The sequence below is a fragment of the Triturus cristatus genome, chromosome 9 (assembly GCF_964204655.1).
Source record: "Triturus cristatus chromosome 9, aTriCri1.1, whole genome shotgun sequence".
In the NCBI taxonomy this organism is placed as follows: domain Eukaryota; kingdom Metazoa; phylum Chordata; class Amphibia; order Caudata; family Salamandridae; genus Triturus; species Triturus cristatus.
Window position 1 is genome coordinate 704852384 of NC_140592.1, and position 19170 is coordinate 704871553.

Here is a 19170-nt window from a genome sequence, read left to right on the forward strand (position 1 = left end):
TTTTGGTCATCAAAAGCTGATTCATATAGAAGGGGGACTGCCAAAGATAAGAACCTCAGTCATATCATTAGTCATAATCAAGGAATTGGGTGCCATCCATTTTGAAACCTCTCACATGCAAAGCTGAAAGTTTGCAATCCTCCATAAGACTATTGTCCTTGAAAGAAACTATAATATTTGTAGCATGTGTTTGCTGCAGATGCACATGCTGTGCACACTCCGGCCTTCTAGTGTTGGGCTTGGACTCTACAACTTGTTTTTCTCAAAGAAGTCTTTTGTTGCCGACGTGACTCCGAGACTCCTCCTCTTCAAAAGAGTGCGCATGTTCAATGTCTCCATTGTTAGATTGAGTGTTTTTTTACACTATCAGGTTTGGATGAACAGCGCCCGGAGCTTCGTGCAGCTTTGGCGCCCTCTCGACTTCTCAACGTGAAATGGACTCAGACCATTCTGTCCACGACAATACCTTGTCCCTGTTTCTCTGCTGACTTCAACCACCATCAAGTTTGTATCTAGCAACCTGCACCGCCCCATCCACCGAGGCGGCTGCCTCGTGCGTACCCCTTCCTCCAAGCGGCTGATAATTCTTGGCTGTGGGTGATGGAAGGTAAGAGACAGACCCTCCGAAAGCGCCCACAGTACAGAGCAAGGTAAACTTATTTTGATCAACAAGATGTCTGCATCCTTTGCCTGTCTCTGAGATGTGTGCAATCTTTGCCTGACGCCGGAGCACAACGAACAGGACTGCACAGCCTGCAACCTGTTCAAGAAAAAGAAAGCCCTTCAGTCTGGACGCGACTAACGTTTAGCTCCCAACATGGAGATGCTGGCAGAGGCAGAATTCTCCACAGATGTAAAGTAAGTCAACACCGGCTGCGAGGAGTAGGAAGATGGTGCTGAAGGTGGCATAATCGTGTGCAGTCCCCACTATGTGGCATTTGATGACTGATTAATGCGAAGAGGAGGGCCCGGATTAACCATCGCCTTCTAATCTAGAAGTCCTCGAGGAGCCCACTACCATGGGATTTGTGCCCAAAATGAAGACCACTCCAAGGGCCCTGAGTAGCCAGAGTCACCTGACCCTCACTCACACACATTAAACATTTAGCGCCACTGCCTTAGCACCACAGACTTGGTGCGCCACAACCTACAGGTTCTGGTTGATATCGAGAGCATGCCTCGGAGCTGAGGCAGGACGATGCCTCAATCCATCTCAATGAGGCTCAAGGCCATAAGAGCAAAATTAGAGGGGACGCATAACTTTCAAAGCTGAAGCAGCACTTGGTGCCGACGAAGCCATCAAAAAATGTCATTAACACATCCGCAATCCTCAACGCATCCAAAACATCTGTGCTGTGTACCCCCTTGATTCAGGTTATCCTGATGCAGAGGGCAATGTCTTCAAAAACTTCCAAGGGCTCATGGAGAATAAACGTAATTTGAGGGCAGAACAGTCACTTAAAAAAATAACCCATAAAAGGAAGAGGATGGACATGGTTCACCTTCAGCTTCCTCAAAAGAAAAACACTCTCGATCACAAGGCTACCAGCCTTATGCCACTTGACACTACACCACATTCCATGTCTCTATCATCCACGCACTCAGGTGATGAAGAGGGAGCCCTACACACAACTCTCACGATGACAACTTTCAGGGAGTGCCCTCAGATAGTCCCGATCCTTTGGATGCATATCATTTTGACCCTCCAGACCCTGACATTGATGTGCCAATCCCAGTCAAAGCATCACCACCAGATGACACTTCTTCCTATCATAGTGTCGTACAGCGTGCTAATGACTTTCATAAGGTCCAAATGCACACTACAGAAGAGGAAGCCGACTTCTTGGTCAAGACGCTCTCTAAGACGCCTGATGCCATATTTGCCCATGATAGGGTCAATGTTAAAGGTCTCTACTGAGATTTTTAAAGAGCTAGTCAAATCAGGGGTACTGACACCCCGAATTGAGCGCAAATATAAGCCTTTCCCCAATAGTCCACTCTATATTAGAGGATATAGCACGGCGGGCTTCTTAGTGGTTACAACAGCTAGGAAGAGGGCAGCTTTCCAGAGCACGGGTGATGCTTCTCTCCCAGATAAGGAGAGCACACAACCAACCCTCCCTGCTCCCGCCATGGCCTAAAAGTGCTGGTCCAGGCGAGGGATAACACTGCTCCTGGAAGGGCACCGGTGGCAGGGCGCCAAGGTGAGAATGCCGCAAGGGCTGGAGCAACACCTGGCCGCCAGCCTCAATTTACAGGACAGCAGGGGAATGACCAAGATACTGGCGCCATATTAAAGGAGCCTGGCGGAGACTGGTAAAGAAGGGTCTCTTGGGCCAGTTTCAAGAGGCCCCAAAAAAACAGCCCGCAGGTGACTCTGGGGCACCGGCCCATTGACCAATGCCCGATTACCCGCCTTCCCAATCTGAGCCTGACTACCAGACACTCCTCACACCGTTATCTCACTCTTTCAAGTTCTCTTTCTGCCCCACTTTCTCCCAGTTTTCCTCCTTTTCTTCCACCTTCTTTCCTCTTGAGTTTTTCTCTCTCTTACTCTGCGTCAAAGTCGGAGGATGAAAAAAAAAGTCCTGGTCCCCAAATATGAGTGCCAATGGGCCCCACCTGAAACAACTTGCTCAAATTAACCACTGGCCACGAGGCTTAACAAAGAGAGGGCTGGTTTTCAGTCTGAATAGACTGAGAGATGCACGACACATCTAACTGTGAAAGCAACGAGAGAGGAGCCAGTGTTTTCTTTTGGCACGTACATTATTTTCTGCTGCACAAGTAAAATGCTCATGGTAGTGAGCCACACTCTGTATGAGGGGATTATTTCATTATTTTTTTCTGTCATTTGAAGAAAATATCGCTGAAGATGTGCCGTAAATACCTTGATTTCATAAATAAAAATCTCTTGGGGAGGTATGCGTAAACTGCTCCCTGAAACGCACCAACTTCTTTGCTATGCCCGGTGCAATACTGGGGTCAAAGGAAAACTTTATCCTAGGATTCTTTTAGTTCCCCGTCTAACCCTTGACACTCCTTCGGCAATTTTCCAAGTAGTAAAGCAAACTGTCGAACAACCTGGCATATTAATGGTTCCCTTTTTGTACTAAGCTGGGTCACAGATCACAACCCCGATGGTAGATACCGCTGCCATCTGAAACATGCCAATTACTCATCTCTCCTCTAAAAACTCTTCCATCTTCAGTCTACCACTGGAACCTGCTGCAACTAACCCCCTGAGAACTATGAAATATTGTTATACGAACCCTATATGTAACTGGCCTACACCTAACTCTGAAGAAAAAATGTTTTGTCTTTTCAACGTGAACATAGCCTACACTGTATCACGTGTTTGGCTTTTTGCCATGCTCTTTAACATTTTAACATGCTAGCAAACTCCAGAATTTGTGGCCTGGGGCTAACACACTCTCCTGACCAGGAGGATGCTAGGCATACACTCGGCGGATTCCCTGATGCAGACACCTGTGTCAGCAACATAGAGATTTTACCTTAGACACACGCGACACATGTTTTGGAGCAGTAAGGCTCACACCATGTTTGACCCTGAAAGCATAACTTAGAGAAGCTTCAGTGGTGATAACGACCAAGATCCTGGTAAAAAAAAAAGGAGAGCAAATTTATAGATGCAACAGCAAACAAATGACAGTTGGACATGCTTATCACTGTCATATAGCCAATTCAGTGGGACTACTTGTGGATTATAACTGGGCTAGTGGGAGGACATGGAGGAGCTATAACTACATCTCCTGGACCAATATAAAAAAAGACAGTAGGAACTAGTTACGAAGGGCAAGCAAATCTCCAGTGCTAAAATCAGATGTGCCGTGAACAGTGTGAATACTGATGCACTGGGGATTAATTCCTCAATTATACCGCATAGACATGCCTGGCTGCGCATTTTAGGTCTTAAACCAGAGGTGCAGCATCACCTACGTAATGTCCCTTTTGATGGGGAACACCTCTTTGGGCCAGAGGTAAATACCCAATTGAAAAAAATTGAGTATACGGAGACTGTGACATCCATAGGGGCATTGCAATCGACACCTAGGCAGTAGTCCTTTCATCGGTATCAGGGCAAGGATGTGGCCAAAAACACTGACACACAATTTTATCAAAAGCAACAGCAAGCATACCACCAGCAATGTGGAAAGGTTTATTGCAGGAATAGGTACTGGAGTAAAAGACAGAAAGGCCAAGGGAGAGGTACTCCTGAAAAGGGAACCTCCACCTCCAAGCATTGACTTGCCACACATTCCCCCTGATCATACACCTGTTGAGGGAAGACTGCGGCAGTTCCACCAACTATGGCCAGAAATAATATCTGACTAATGGTTGCTTTACATCGTTCAGGACGAATACTACCTAGAACTCACTTCCCACTCCCCCAGACATTTCACCAGGCAGACAGACCCTCAGCCCTCACCACCTTCATCTTTTCAAAGAGTAGGTAAAAGCAGTGCTATTGAAAGGCGCCATAGAATGACTTCCAAAGCGACACCATGGCAGAGGGGTATACTCCCTCTACTGTTTAATAACCACTAAGGCCAATTCTAGATCTTCGCCCTCTCAGTCATTGCATATTGTCTCAACACTTCCACGTGGGGACAGTTCAGGATGTAATTCCCCTATTTCAGGAATGCGACTTCATGGTGGCACTCAACCTGAAGGATGCTTACTTTCACATCCCTATTCATATGGCACATTGCAGTTACCTGAGGTGTGTGGTAAGTGGATGTCATTACCAGTTCAAGGTATTGACTTTCGGAGTGACAATAGCACCACGAGTATTCACCAAATGCCTGGCCGTTGTAGCAGTCCATTTGAGTAGATGCAACATGTCTTCCCATATTTGGATGATTGGCTGATAAAGAGCTCAAGCAGACAGAAATGCCTGCAGGGTACACAGACTACTATCAACACTGTTACACAAATTGGGCTGCACAATCAATGCCACAAAGTCCCACTTACAGCCTCTCCAGATACAATCCTATCTGGAAGCAGTTTTCAGTTCTGTTACAGCCAAAGCATACCCCACTGCCCAAAGGGTTCTCAATTTCCAGAACCAATTGCCTCTTTTTCTGCCGCATCGTCTGCCAGTCAGAACCCTGACACACCTCCATGGCTTCCTGTGTACCAATTGTCCTTCATACCAGGCTTCACATGCTTCCCCTACAGGAGTATTTAGCATCTCTGTGGTCAGAAGCAGATGGCAGTTTAGGGGATCTAGTCTTGATTTTGCCAGGGTCCATCGGCCATTACAGTGGTAGAGCACAGACAATCTCCTCAAGGGCGAAACTTTTTTGGACCTTCTCCAGCAAGTGACTATCACTAAAGATGCATCACTCATAGGATGTGGAGCGCATATGAAGGACATGGCGGTCCGGGGCTAGAACTCAAAGCGGTTCAGTTGGCCCTAAAAGCCTTCATCACCAATGTATCTTGGAGAGTTGTCCTCCTCAGAAAATACAGTCTGATGGCAATGTACTACATGCAGAAATAAGGGGGAACACATTTGATACAGTTGTCGCTTAGCACAGGAGATTTCTTTGGGCTCTTCGCCATCATATCCACCTTCTGGCAGAATATCTCTCTGGGCTGGACAGTTCTGTGGCAGACCTGCTAAACAGTACCTAGTAACTTGTCCTCGAGTGGGAAGTCCGCCCCTGAGTCCTTCATCATGACTTCTAGCTTTAAGGGATACCTGATGTGGACCAGTTTGCCATCACAAAAAACGCGAAATGCCAAAGCTAAAGCCTCCAGGTACCACATTCCATAGTAAATGCACTGTGGATGAATTGGTCAGGGTTATTTTTCCTACGCTTTTATGCATCTCACACTAATTTCTTATCTTGTCAAGAAACTCTCAAGAAGACATCTCTCAAGATGATCTTAGTAGCTCCTACCTGGGAATGACAACCATGGTACACAACACTTTTGGAGTTGTCCCTAGTAGCTCATAAGAAGCTTCCTAACTACCATCTTCTTACTCTCACCAAGGGCAAGGTCAAGCATCCTAACTCCAAACAACTCAGTCTTGCATTTTGGCTCCTGAAGTCATAGAGTTTGGATACCAACAGCTCCCTCCAGACTGTATGGACATTTTCAGAGAGGCAAGACGCCCAACCATTAAGGCTGGCTATGCAGCTAAGTGGAAATGGTTTTTCCATTGCTGTATAGCCCAGCACATAGACCCTTTCTCTCCGACAGTACAACAGATAGTATGCTAATTGTTACGCTTACAAAAATCATGATTAGCATACACTTCCATTCAAGTGCACCTTGCGGCAATTGCAGCATATCTGCAAAATCGTAAGCATCTGTCCCAATTCCACATACCGGTCATTGAGGCTTTTATCGAAGGTTTAAAAAGACTAATTCCCCCAAGAGCACCGCCGTTCCCATAGTAAAACCTAAATGCTGTATTTGCTAAACTAATGTCCACACCTTTTGGACCATTACTTTCCTGTCAAATTCCAGTTCCTGTCATTTATGGTTAATTTCCTGATGGCTATCACATCGCCAAGAAGGGATAGTGAAATGCTTGCTCTTGAATTAGAAGAACCTTACTTTCAGATTTCCAGGTTAAGGTGTGACTACGGACAAACCCAGAGTTTCTTCCAAAAGTTTCCTCACCTTTTCACTTAATTGAGACACAATCTACCTGTCCTTTTCCCAAAACCAGAGGCAGTTGCAGAAAGAGCACTTCATGCATTCGATGTTAAAAGAGCACTAATGTATTACATTGATAGGACTAAGCTGTTCATTGCTTTCTCATACCCTAGAAAGAAAAGCGCAATGCCCAAAGCAGGTATTGTGGGATCGATAGTCAAATACATACATATATGTTACATTTAAGCCAAACAAACATTACCAACAGTTCCAAGAGCACATTCTACCAGAAAGAAAGGTACTTCTGTGGCCTTTCGAGGTAACTTTCTTCTAGCTGACATTAGCCAGACAGGTACATTGACAAGTCTGCACTCATTTAATAATCACTATTCTGTAGATGTCCAAGCAGGACAGCAAGCTTTTGTTGGTCAAACAGTTCTATGCAGCCTATTCCAGGCAGCTGCATCATCTGATGTCTAAAGCTACAGTCAGAGGAAAACAGCTTTACAGTCTGTGCATAGCATATTTATCTGCAGCTAGCACATGCTACAAGTGGAGTATGTTACTTATCTTGTAAGCATCTATTTGTAGTGTGTAGTGCTGCAGATTCACGTGCCCTCTTGCCTCCCTGGCAGGCATTCGCTGGTGTCAGACTTCATGTATAATATATTGTATATGCCAGCGGTCTCCAACCATTTATGTAAAAAGAGCTATTTATGATCAATAAAAATCCTCCTGAGCTACGAATATCTTTAGAGCTGTAGTACTAATCACATCATACACAATCACATTCGTGGCTACCATGTGCAAGATTACTAGCTGTGATTAACTCAGTGCATCAGGCACAGTTGCCTGCTATGTTAAAAAAAAGTTTTGTCAATGTAGAATTCCTCTTCATGGGTAATACACAAAGGCTATGGCTGATGTGCCCTTAGCACCAACCTAATATTATTATTAGTCTCCCCAACACTGTTTTATTATCACTCAAATATCAGCTTGAAATACAGTTTAGAAAGTCATTCATTTTTTATCTAAACATCAGCTTAAGAATTCTGGAAATACACACATTTTTGTTTCAAATACACACTTTTCCATTTCAATATTCATATATTCAACCAAGCCAGAAGTTTGTAATTTAGTTCACTGGGCTACACACCGGAGAGCTACTTACAAGTAGCTTGAGCTACCAGTAGCTCACAAGCTACTCGTTGGCGAAGCCTGGTATGTACATATATTTCAGCCTTACACATATAATGCTTGATCTTTTCTATATCTTCACTAGCTCTATCCTCACTCACCGTAATGGCGGGGAAAAAAAGAACAATCTACCAATGGAGCCTTTGACACGCGCATTCACTCGTAGAGGAGTCGTCGTCTCAACCTCACGTCAGACTTATTTGAGAAAAACAAGTTGTAAAGTCCTAGCCCAGCTCTAGATGGCAGGAATGTGCATGCCAGGTGAATCTGCAGCACCTCACGGTACAAATAGATGCTTACAAGGTTGGTAACATACCCCTTAAGTGTCATCTGAGTATAAATAGTGAAAAATCCAAATGATCTGACCAAGACTTTGAGGGTAGTAGTTTAAATATTAAAAAGAATAGGTCTAACAGTAGAGCACGCACATGTAAGATATTTAAACACAGAGAAGGCAGTAAATGTGCAGTTTGATGACAATCAGTTAAGGAAAGATTGAAACCAGAGCATTGCAGATTTTCTTATTCCAAGATGGTTCACTTGGGAGATATATAGAATTGTGGATGAGCAACAGTAAATAACAGGGATATTTTTCTATGAGTGTTTCTGAAGGACATTATATAGACAACAAGAATGAATCACAAGTTGTCCATAATGTCACTAAGAACCCTGAGCTGAAAAACGTCTGTTATTCACTTTATACCCATATATAATTTTATTTTAAGTATGGTTCCCATAAAAAAAAAATATTCTGGCCCACCTTTCAACACCAATGCAGTAACAGAGGAGTGAAGAGGGAGAAGGACTCTAGAATAGGAGCCCAACATGTGTGAATAAACTAACAAGAGTTTTATACCCATCTAGAATCCGAAATCAACCGTAGACTACAAACTAATGTGTTAATTTCAAGTGATTTGACTGTAGAACACTGGCAATACTCTATGCAAATGCCTGAAACAATCTGAACATAAGGTTTCAACAAGAAAAGCCCTCATGATCTTCAAAACTAAACTGTATCAAGGGGCTGCTGATGCTTGAATAAATACTAATCAATGCATAACTGTTATCTATTCATACCGAAACCAAATGTCATTGATTGCCACAACTCCGTCTGATGCCCTGAGGTCCCCTCAGGCCCTTGGTGGTGAGAAGATTCATCACTGCCTAAGAAATCTCCCAAGTAATTAATACATTTTTAAATACTTATGCCCCTCCATTTCTTTTAAAAATGTATGTTGTGTAGGACATTATAAGCTCAGCCCACAGTACTCCTCGGCCCATTTGCTCAGGTCACTTGGAAAACGTGAATTACCTTCAAGGGTGGGCAGATTTTATAACCCTTTGACTAGCTGATGTTGGTTTAAATCTACAGATTGTATTTTCTACAGGCCTTTCTTCATGTGCATCTCTGTGTTGACTCACTGGGAAGGATCTTTGCCACATTCATATTATGAACTTTTTTCTCTAGATTTAAAAATACTGCTTATCCTCTCATGCTTTTGCAGGTGAGGGAGACATGCTTGCCTCCAAACAAAAAATGTATGTATACATTTTGTTCCATGGTTCAGAGCATGGTGAGAGTGGCTAACTTCCCTGTACCTCATCTTGGATCCAAGTGCACAATTTGTGTTGGAGAAAAAAGTTTTCTTCTAAGGGTAGTGGATAAACAGCCCCCTAAATTCCTTTCTTTGTAAAATAATCTAACTTTCTGCATTTGGAGACTGGAATCTATTGTTAAAAGTAAGTGGCATTTCTTCCGAGTAATGTTTTGTATTGAAAAACAGTCTTTTCGTATGCGAACCCATCCACCAATCATGTAGTTACTGGATACTTAAATACATAGATTGTAAAATTTGATTACAAGTATTTGGACATGGTTTTCTAAACATATGTCAACTCTTACTTATTAGAAGACATGCTTATTGATTACAAGGTCTTATAGCTGCGGGTTAAAGACGTGTTTTTGAGAACCATCCCATAATGTCATGGGTCCTAGAGGTGTTGTTTATTCATTTGTCAGCTCTCCTGTTGCCGCTGGCTGGATATACTTTGTGGGTTGAAATTCAGATTTTTTTGGTCATGGTGGTAAAGGTGTAGCCCATTAAATCATTCTGTTTAGGCCCAATAAATATTTTGTGGTCTTGGGCATCCACCTAATTCAAAGTCTGCCTTGCAGGGTGTGCTGGGGAGGGCTGACTGTGTTTTGATCCATCGTACCCTTGCCAGCAACCTTAATCTTTTATTCCCATTCAGAGGAAGAATTTGGATCTGTCTCTCCAGCCAGCCTCAGCTCCATCCAGCGGCAAAACCCTTCCCGTTCCGGTACAGGTTTCCTTTCCACTTTAAGGCACAAGAGGTGGGTGGGAGAGGTGGGCAATGTTGAAGGTGGTATTAATGGGGGTGTATTGAGTACGTGATAAATGGAGAAACCTTTTCTTGTGTTAATGGGCCTTTCAGGGAGATACGGGCAAACACATTCACCAAAAAGGCATGAAGCCACCACTACTGAACTGTTGGTTTTGATAGACACACCTGTTTGTATCAGTATTTTTAAATGTTAAGACTCCATATGTTGTTTGTAACTATAAGTGCCGATTCCTTATTGTGTAGCAAGAATTTTGCAACTGCTTACTTCCTAAGAATCTTGCTGCACGTATGCCGCATGTTAATATGTTTGGGTCATGCTTTTTAGCAGCACCTTATTACTTCTTCCAAATCCACTGGCTGCAGCCAAAGTTTTGCTCCACTGAGTGAAATTGGTTTCCTCAACTGAGCCAGTTATTAAATAGTAGATTCCAAATGATAATGTACAGCCTTTCAAGGGATCTTCATAGTGGGACATTGTGGATGGGTCCCTGGTTCAATGGTTCAATCAACAATGTATGGAGTACTTGGGTGCAGTTCTGTCAAACACTTGCCGTGCTCTGTGAGGACTTGAATCAGAGGTATTGGACTCTCCTGCTACTATTGGTTTTGGAATTGACAAACAAACACGTGTCTCCAGCAGATGCCTTTTGTTACCAGTGTAGGTTTATGGGTGGGGGTTGCTAGTTGAAGGAAATGTTATTGCTTCTTCGTTTCTTGAATGATTTTGAATGTCATTTGTCCCTCACTTGTTTTTATAGAAGCGGAAAGTAGAAGTTGTGTCACCTGCCACCCCTGTGCTAGCTCCACCAGAGACAGCTCCAGCCTCTATCTTCCCGCAGGTGAGTGCTCCAGCGATGGGCATTTGGGTTGGTGGGATTCTATGCCTGCTGTCTGGTTTAGCAAGTCAGATTACAGAACCCCAGCTAGAACCTTTGGAGGATGACATTTTTGTCATCTACTAACCTTTAATCTCTCATTTAGCAGATCTAAGGTTTTGTATTTGCCCTGTTGCTCCAGCTCAGAAAGTTAAGGTTTTGTTCTCTATTCCTGTCCAATTTCTCAGCTTTTGAGTTTTATAGATTAAGGGTGCTGTGAACATTTTTACCTGGATTCATTGAGAAGGCCAGAAAACTGTGGCCATAGTGAATAATCATTATCTGTTCAACATTCATTGTTCTTGCTGTTTAAAGGACAGGTTCAAGTTTTTGCATGGTTGATACTGACATTAAATAAGTTGGCCAAACAGTGATGGAGTGAGGACGGTGTTGCCTCAAGTTTGACTTGCATTTTTTTGTTTTCAGTGCTATAGAAAGTTTTTCCAAGCAGTGTGGTTATAGAATTGAAGTGTCAGTGAATGCTCATGATGCTTCACTATTCATCTTGTGTGGGGTCTAAACCTCAAACTCTGATATGAAAATATGAGCATCAAATTGGGAGAGGGGCTCAAGGGTTGTCCTTGCTCTTCTTTTACAAAGGGAAGAAAAAGGATGAAAACAAATTTTCTAGATCCCCAGAAAATAAACTAAGTTTGTGTTTCTAACTAGATTTACAATTACCTTTATGCTGAGCATTGACCATGAAGTAGGCTCCGGCCAAACATCTTTCTGTTTGGAGATCTCCTGCACAGTCCACCAGTGAATAGAATTATTACTTTAGGATTGCTTACAATTGTTCTAAATAGGTCCTTCCAAGTGTACACCAGAAGGATCGTTAGAGTTGTACCACAGAGCTTCTGCTCCTTTGCAGCAAAGATTTAAGAAGTCATTGAACATGCTACTGAAGAGAGAAAGGCAATTGACACACTAGATCTACTAACACAAGCCCCAAAGAAAAGATCTTATGAGGGTAATCACTGCCTCAAACTGGACTACTGTAAATTACTCAAATATGTGCAAAACTGTATTAGTACGTCTTTGGAACAAGAAAAAAAGATCATGTTACACTATCCATCTACTATCACTTCATTCAAAGAAAAGATCTTACAAGGATACAGATTGCAGCACTCCTGCAGATATATCAGGCAAAATGTGTCACTAAAGTTTCCTATGGTAGTGAAATATGGGGCGACGTCACCATGGACAAACTACAAGTGGCTGAGAACAATTTCTTGAAAGGTCTTTTATATGTTCCCCAGGGAACCTCAAACATGGTGGTTCACGAAGAACTGGGGGTGTCCTATCTGTCTGATCTGTTGGCCCTTCGCCCCCTGACATTACAGTTGCAGCTTTGGCTGAATCCTAAGCAAACTGATCCTGAAGGAGTGTATGGCCCTCGACTACGCCCATCACATTTTGTGGCTTATTCACATAAAGAGTTGCCTTGTGAGGCTAGGATGAGCTGATCTATTTTCCAACCCAGATGCAGTGAAGAAGAAAGATCTGGACTGGTTTAGGGAGACCTTTTATAGTCAGAGGAAAATAGACAGGGAAGAGTGTGATTTGAGGAAACCTAGTGTCCGTAAATTTATCATTCTGAAAACTACAATCCCCTGAGCCATATCTTCTAGAGCCGCTTAGTAATTATGAATGCTTCTTATTGACCAGGTTTTGTTTTTAGGTCTCGCCTAGCGACGCAGCGCAATGCGCTGTCGCTAGCGAGATCTATTGTTGTCGACTTTCGTTTGGAAGTGCTACAGGAGATGTGCACTTTTCTCCGGACAGGCGATGTGCACGCTCACGGTGTCTGCTTGCACTTCGGCCCAGACAGCCGATGTGCATGCGTAAGGCTTGCAGCGTTACCACAATGCGCGCTTTCGCTTCGTTCCCACACGTGGACACTTTCGCTTTCCCTCTTGCTCGTTCCTTCCCTGTCTCCATTGAGATGTCCGTGCGTGGACAGCATATGTGCATGCGTACGCTTTCCCTGTTCCTGCTCCCTCCCTACTTCCATCAGGCCCCTTTTGTTGCGGATCTGCCCAAATGCAGCTGGGTTCCGGCGCAGTACGTGCGTGATGTAGGGTAAGTGTTGACTTGTTAAATTTTGCATCAGGATATTGCCAAACGCCTTCCCTGCTCGTTTCAGGGTACCATATCCTTCCGGTGAGGTGGTGACACCCTTGCGTTAGTTTATGTCTCTGTGTCATTTACAGTCTTCATATTGAGAGATTGATGGGGCTATTACTACAGGGTGGTTTCTTTAATGTGTGAACCCTTCCACCTCAGCTGCACCATAGTTTGATTTCTTAGTAGTACTGTCATGCATTCGCTTTTGGAGGCTTCCCCCAGTATAACTCGCATTTCATTTTCACTTCCATTTCATTTTGCTCATAGCTTGCATGTTTCCCCTGACTCTGAGGAGTTTTAGGTGATAAGTGTGGTGTATCTTTCAGGGCGTTCTGTAGTGGTTTACCTGTCTTTGGACGTGGGCCAGGCCACTCTAGACTTAGTAGGCAAAGCACTTGCCTTTATTAGGTTGTGTGTGTGTGTGTGTGTGTGTGTGTGTGTGTGTGTATATATATATATATATATATATATATCACTGAAAAAACCATAGGTTTCACACATGTTATAGTTAGCGGAAATTTTACTGATAAAAAACCAATGAAATTCCCCTGTTATAGTTAGTGCAGGCAACTATAACTGACGCGACCGCAATCCTCTGCTGATGCTAATACTGTATTTAGACACTTATTTGCCCATGTCTTCTTCCATACATTTTTAGCTATACATATATTACAAATATTTTTTTTTCATAAAGACATATATGTCATCAGCAGAAGATTGCGGTCGCGTGAGTTATAGTTGCCTGCACTAACTATAACAGGGGAATTTCATTGGTTTTTTATCAGTAAAATTTCCGCTAACTATAACATGTGTGAAACCTATGGTTTTTTCAGTGAATTTGCAAGGTTTTTTAAATGCTAATTCCTAACTATAACATGTGTGAAACCTATGGTTTTTTCAGTAAATTTGTACTGTTTTTTAAATGCTAAGTTACTTTACGCCATTCGTGGCATGCGCGCCCACTTAACGCAGTTCGTTCCGTGCGCGCACAGTGAGCACGCGGTGCGCTTTGCGCACCGCGCGCCCACTTTACGCAGTTAGTGCCGTGCACGCACGGTGGGCACGTGGTGCGCTACGTGCACCGCGTGCCCACGTTACGCTAGATGGGCCATGTACGCACGATGCGCTTCGCGCACCGTGCGCACATGGAGGACATATGATGCACTTCGTTTCGAAAGGTAATATTTTAATTTTTCGTATATGTTAGCAACCATGCACAAATTGTGCCCTTCGTGCACCATTTGCACACGGGGTGGAGAGAGTGTGGATACTTTATTTTTTGATTAATTTTTTTTTTTTACTATTTTAGTTTATGTCAAATCTATTAAGCCATGCGCAATTGGTGCACTTTCGGGCACCAATTGCACACGGGGTGGGGAAAGTGTGGATCATTTTTTTTTTTTTATAATTTTTTTACCGTACTCGTACGGTAAGCGTAATCGGCGAAATTAGCGGAAAAATAAAAATTCCGTTTTTGGCCTTGGGGGATCTTTGGGGACTCCCTCAACATGGCTATGTTTGTGGGAGCTGTCTAAACAGCCCCTTTACATGTTTTTGTGCTTTATATTTTAAACATGACTCTCAGTGCGAGAGAGAAAATGGCAGCCGCCGCTTCCTGGTTTCGGCCGATTCGAATGTTTACTAAGATCTAAGAGCCAATCAGAATCGCGCTCGCGCACGCCACCGTACGCGTACGGTAAGCGTACCGTAAGCGCACCGTAAGCTGGCTCAGATATATATATTGATTTAAAGGCTATTTTCGCAGAATCTACTGAACAGATTTACACCAAACCTACAAAAGGCACTTCCTTGACCTGAGGACTACCTCTCTGCCAAATTTCTAGTAATTCTGTTCAGCCGTTCGGGCTGTAGCCCTGTCTAAAGGTCCTATAAAAAAATACATGGGAAAAACGCGTTTTGGGACCCCCCTTTTATCTCAGCCCCCGCTTGACGAATCCCCACGAGACTTTCAGGGTAGGAGCGGAGCGTAGCGCCCCACCAATTTTGAAAAATTCGCAAGGATTCGTCGACCGGCGCCAAAGTTATTCAAAATAGAATGTTGCGGATTTCCTATGGAAACGTGGTCCTAACTATAACTACCTACTGGCGACCGCCAGTAGGTAATATATATATATATATATATTCATATTCACGTATTTATACTATATATTTATGCATATATTTATTCGCTTTTATGTGTCTGAATGTCTATGTATATTAGGTATTTATATAAGATTTTATCGTTACATGTTTACATATTTATATATATTTATATATTTATTCTGAAGATTTTATCTTCTTTTTAAACATGATACGATGATCATCAGATTGCGGATTCCGATATTTAAAATGTTATTAAATTCGTTTTTTAACTCGAAAGTAATGAAATGTTAAGGACTTGGACATTGATGTATGTAATAGATAGTGAGTAAAGTTTCAAATGTTTTTAAAATGAAAAAAATGGTTGAAACTCACGTAGCCCTACCCCCTTTAAAAGTGCAATTCTACTGGTGATTCAGCGTCATGTGATCAAGTCCCCGAGCAGGGACGAAACGCGTAATGGCTGCTACTAGGATGTAACTTAAGGACATTAAAAATCTTCGATCTTCAAGAACTGTGGTCCGTGCTCTTTTTCCGTGGCTGGCGGCAGAATCGCGGAGTGTAAGAGTGCTTGCAAATATTATCGGCAGGTTTTGACCCCTCCTGTCGTTACACGGACCCCTCCACCAAACGGACTTTTCAGCCTCAAAGGAGTCTTCGCCTGGCAACGGACGTTTCAACAAATCCGATAGGATTATCGGCTACTGAGTCCCCCAACGGAGCAAACAAACGGACGCAAGTGGAACACCCTCCGCGAAGCACTGAGGTAAGCGAGGGTTACGTCGGAGGACGCGGCCAGCGCGGTGCCTCTTTGGTTTTGCAGGGAGGGGGGTAACACGAAGCCCCGGCATATCAAAGCTCCAAGTTGGGTGTGGGGTAATCTTAAGCTGAAAGCAAACGATTTGCCTGACACGGTGTTGTCAGCCAGAAACCTACCTTAAATCGTACAACTTCCAGTGATCGTAACACTCGCAGAGTGACATTTTCAATACACCCTTAAACGTTTATACATCCAGACCAACATGTCAGCAGCAGACGCTTACAGAGAACGAGAGGAAGCAGCAGCTTCGATGTTCAGTGATGAGCCGGGACCGGCACAAAACTCAACTACCCAGAATGCAACAACACTGGGTGCGAATGCTGGGCTCAAGGAAAAATGCAAGCAACTAGAAAAACTATCAAGGACAGAACAAAAACGCTGGTGGGAGGCTAAGTCTCTTCAAAGGTACATTGATGTGGGGAGAGTACCCCGTGGTTTGAGAATTCTAATCGCCCCAAGTTACGAAGCTCCAGATCGGGACATGATGCGTGAATGGGCCGAGACCAACCTTGAATCATCCAGGAAGTTATTATATATACTGGTGAAATATGCGGAAAAAGACTGCGCTAAACTAGCAGTAGAGATTGACAATCTAACTAAAGAAATTGACTCTATGGATCAAAAGGAGGAGGCTGAGAAAATTATAAGTGACATGAAAAAACGTCTCAAAAAGGAAGAAGCAATAATAAGAGAGCGGAAAACATTCAAGTTTCACAGAGATCGCTGTGACTATGAACAGGGAAGAATCTTCACGTTCGCGCGAAAATACGATGCGCTTAAGGCTGATAACTCCAGTGGTAAACAACGGAACAACTATGACAATCAAGAGCAAGATCTAACCTCGGCATCAGGAGGCAGTTCAGCAGTGGAAAGTGACTCTGACACTGGGGCACGCAACAAATCACGGGCAGACCCCCGCAGACACTCACTTACCGATGAGGTCGATTTTTTATGCTTGGAACGCCTACAATCACTAAGACCACGGAAACAGCCGATCAGCGGAAATCGAGGAAAAACAAAAAACGAAATGAGAGAAGAAAAGCCAACCGGAGAAGGAACAAGCAAAAAACAACAGAAGAAGCAACCGAAGAGGTATTGGAAGAAATAGAATACCCAAACCTAACTGAAACCGATGAAACAACGGTTATCAATTTAACGGACCTTACTCTAAACAGGGCGGAAATTCAATTACTGGCCCTAGGACTCTCATTCTGCCCTGAAAGCTCTTTTAACTACGCCAAATCACGCATAGACATTTACAAAAGCGTCAGGAAACTGAAGCTAATGAAATTCCATGCTCAATCTAACAAGCAAGTGGCGGTGGCAGCTCCGATTGCTTCAACCTCAACATCACAACTGCTTGAGGGTAATGAAAAGACATTGAACACACAAGAGCTAGTTGATATTATGTACGATTTACAACATGACAATGATCCATCAAGTCAAACCTCGTCAACCAGTCAATCTCAACAAACCGCAAAGGGGGCGGGCAAATGTCTAACCCCCTTCAAGCCACCATCAAAATTCTACCCTATTACAATCAAAGATACTATTGATAGCTTTCAGGAACAGGTTATAGCTGATCTAAAGAACCTCAACAAAATAACCAGCAAGACTAGGCAAACAAGAAACAAAAACATCAAAGAATTACAATATCATCAGCTAATTACTAAAATAAAAAACAACAAGGAAATAGTAATTCGCAATGCTGACAAGGGTGGTAACGTGGTGTTATTAAAAAGAGAAAACTACCTGAAAGAAGCCATGAACCACCTTAATGACAAATCCTGTTATGCGACGAGTAATAGAGCCACGTGGAGTTCTATTAATTCAACATACCAAGTTAAACTAATGGCCTGGCGAGAAATGGGACTGTTAACATCTGAGGAGTATAAATATTTGTTGACTCAAAAACCAGTTATACCTATTATATACTTCATTCCCAAAATTCACAAAGACAAAATCAACCCGCCAGGAAGACCGATAATTTCTGCTCGCAATAGTATCTTTGAAAAAACCTCCAGATACGTGGATTTTTTCCTACAGGACTTTGTTCAAAACCTGACATCGTATATTAAAGACACAGGTGACTTTTTAATGAAAATAAAAGACTTTGAATGGCAAGATGATTACCTTTTGATTGCGCTAGATGTAACCTCACTATATACATCAATCAGACATAATGATGGATTAAGAGCTCTGAAATATTTTCTGGCAAGAAGAGGAACTTTCTACGCTGAGCACAATCAGATGTTGATGAACATGGTTGAACTATGTCTGACTAACAACATTTTTATGTTTCAGGATGCACTATTCCAACAATTACGTGGGGTGGCGATGGGTGCAAGCTTCTCCCCCAGCTATGCATGTTTACACATGGGCTGGTGGGAGGAGCTTGTACTCATGACCAAATATCGGGACATTTTTGAATGTAATATTCAATGTTGGTACAGGTTCATTGATGACCTGTTTGTGGTGTGGAAGGGATCAGAACAGGGCGCTAGGGATTTCATTAACAAACTTAACATCAATGACCTCAACCTAGAATTTACCTCCACCATCAGTAGAAAGGGTATAATATTTTTGGATGTGGAGGTATACATAGAGCAAGGGAAGATGCAAACGAAACTACACAGAAAACCAACAGCAGGTAACTCTATCCTGCATGCTAACAGTTCCCACCCCAAACACCTTATTCATAGCATTCCCTATGGGGAATTGCTACGGATAAAACGTATCTGTAGTGATGAAGGATCCCTGAAGGCAGCACATCAGGAATGCATCAACCGTTTCAAAATGAGAGGTTACAGCATTAAATGCCTAAACACAGCCCTAATGAAATGCAACCAGGTCAACAGGGATACTCTGATTTGTCCCACAACCAAACTTGAAACCCCTGACACAGAAACACCTGATAACTTTAGATTCATCTTTCAATTTAACAGACAAGAAGGGGCAGTAAGGAAAATACTTAACAGGAACTGGTACCTCATTAAACAGGACCCAATAATTGGTAATAAAATCCCTAAAAGACCAACTATCACTTAC

General features: G+C 43.0%; 1 protein-coding gene across 11 annotated transcripts in view; it reads left to right on the forward strand.

Moving 5' to 3' along the window:
- KAT5 (lysine acetyltransferase 5) overlaps positions 1-19170 on the forward strand; it is a 688762-nt gene that overhangs the window by 168159 nt on the left and 501433 nt on the right. For 6 of the 11 annotated variants that reach the window (XM_085625846.1, XM_085625847.1, XM_085625849.1 and 3 more), the window contains exons 5-6: positions 10087-10155; positions 10959-11039. In XM_085625846.1, the coding sequence (XP_085481972.1) occupies positions 10087-10155; positions 10959-11039 (150 nt within the window). The remainder of the gene's footprint in view (positions 1-10086; positions 10156-10958; positions 11040-19170) is intronic. The other 5 variants (XM_085625848.1, XM_085625850.1, XM_085625853.1 and 2 more) reach the window with 1 other exon arrangement.